Below are 2,264 nucleotides of genomic sequence, written 5' to 3'. Positions count from 1 at the left end.
GCTTCTTCGATTACTGGCGCAAGCACTACAAACTCTTGGCGGCACCGGGGACGCCTCCTCCGACACATCAACAGGGAAATAGGACTGCGGAAGTGCAAATTGCTGTGCTTCAGCAGTTGCTTGATGCCAGCGGGAACCACATGCCATCGGCTACAGAGTTACTGCTCAAAGATTTGAAAAGCCATACTCCCGGAATTCCACCCGAACATTGGGTGTCCATGCTCAATGAAAATCTTAATGCCGACCCAGCGTTCACTGGCGACTGATCGCATCATTGCTAGCCAGCAAGCACTCCTTGCTGCCCTAGACAAGATAATCTCTGCCTACCATCGCGACGAGATAATGGAGAACATCTCTTGGCTCTTTGTACAGATGATTTCTCCCGCCGTAGATGCGTCGATCTGGTCGCGGCTACCACGAGAAACCGCGACGAAGCCTGACGACGATCCAGCAACAGCCGTAGCACTGCAGGTCGCATTCTGCTCGTCGGAAGTGGAGGCCGCGTACCGCTTTCTCGTCACTTCACTCTACACCGCGCAAAACTTTCCACTTAAGGTGCGGCAAGAGATCGACACGCGGCTCGGCGAAATCCGCAATGCAGCAGTGAGCAAGATCAACGCCGTTGAATGGCTAATGCCCCGGTGGAAGAGACGCGCGCAAGCGAAGTTGAATGCGACTAGGACATTTATGTGGCCCTCCGAACAGTTACTGAGCAACACGGCGCTGTCCATTATGTACGAAACATTTCCCGCTAACGACATAAACTTCATTGCGCTTTGGCTGCGCGTGCGCCGGTCTGTTCAGGAACTATCCTTCGAATACGAAGAGGCGTTACGCATGCCGGCCAACTTGGCGCTGCCGCTGGCCGATTACGATTATCTGCTCAACAGCGTTAGCGTCTCGGCGCAGACATTGTCGCCCCCCGTATACTACAAGCATGGCACGCATGCCATGTTTTACGGAGGATTGGGCTTCTTATATGCAAGCGAACTGGTGCGTGCTCTGGACGCCGAGGGATCGCGCATTGACGTGGAAGGTGACATCGTTGGCGAAATCTGGCTTTCACCTCTTTGGCGGCACGCTGTTGACGACGTTGCGGCGTGCTTAGGCTGGAAGTAGCGGCTACTTCCCGGAGATTCCGGCTCTCGAGATCAGCTACAGCGCTCTGGAGACAGCGCTATTGCGGGACGGTGGCCGGCGGCAGCGGCTGCGAATCGGCTTCACCGAAAGGCAACTGTTTTTCGTCACCCTTTGCTTTCTCACCTTGTGCCCGGCCCGGCACGCAGCCTCCGGCTGACTGCAATAAGGCGGTGATGAATTTTCCTCCGTTCGCCGATGAATTTGGTTGCCGCAATAACTCGAAGATGAAACCTGCTAAACAGTGTCCCTTCTTCAGCCATCGAATTTAGCATCGAGTGCATGCACAGTTAGACGCAACGTTTCATGATGCTGTCATTGCATGGCACTATACCGCTATTACGTGGCATGACGTTCACGCGCGTTTATGTTTTGGTTACTACAGCGTTCGAAACCCACTGAAATAATAATCGTTTGCTGTAAAACTTCTCCAAAGCGTAACGTTTCATCATTTATATACTGTATTTTGCGCGAACTTGACATGCTACATTGTTTCTATAGGCGCTGTTCTGAGCACAGATTCGTGTAGTCATTGAGTAGCTGTGCCTCCCTCGACAACGCTTTAGAGCTCATTTATTCTAGGCTTTGCGTTTTACAGGGAACTATATATTTTGAAAAGTACCTAATCACTGCGAAAATTTTGAAAATCGTTTTAGCCAGATGTTTCCCGATAATTACAGCGCAAAAGTGCACTGTACAGGTCTGTGAATATGTGGAGGCCTTCGAGTCTCAATTTTTGTGTGTGCTGGAAAGCAATTTATATATAAGTTTCCTACGCTAGTACTCTAACGTACACAACATAGAAACGATTGCACGAGGCTAATAGTGTACATTTAGCGTACAATATCAACACAAGAAACCCTGATAAGTAATGCGTAGCCTTATATTGGAAAGCGACACTAATTGATGTCAGAAAAGAAAAAGGAAGACCACAACAGTTTTAATCTCATTTTCTTCGTGGAATATACATGTAATACGCGTTTTGTGCAACGATATCAAAAGTATAATTGGTTAGGACATATTGATAACACTAAAGGTGTTATCTATGCTATAAATGGGGCTATGAGGCTCGTGCACGATCATCTACACATCAGATAACCTATAGTTTAAGTCAGTAAGACCACATT

At 48.9% G+C, this 2,264-nt stretch overlaps 1 protein-coding gene across 1 annotated transcript; it reads left to right on the top strand.

Annotated features, from left to right (window-relative positions):
• Window positions 1–237: 237 nt before the first annotated feature.
• LOC119436053 (neprilysin) lies at window positions 238–1,119 on the top strand. The gene has a single exon (XM_037702797.1). The coding sequence runs from the start codon at window positions 238–240 to the stop codon at window positions 1,117–1,119; it is 882 nt and encodes a 293-aa protein (XP_037558725.1).
• Window positions 1,120–2,264: the final 1,145 nt, after the last annotated feature.

This window comes from Dermacentor silvarum, chromosome 1, assembly GCF_013339745.2.
Source record: "Dermacentor silvarum isolate Dsil-2018 chromosome 1, BIME_Dsil_1.4, whole genome shotgun sequence".
NCBI lineage: Eukaryota > Metazoa > Arthropoda > Arachnida > Ixodida > Ixodidae > Dermacentor > Dermacentor silvarum.
The sequence above is the reverse complement of the archived record's forward strand: the minus strand, read 5'-3'. Positions and strand labels throughout refer to the sequence as shown.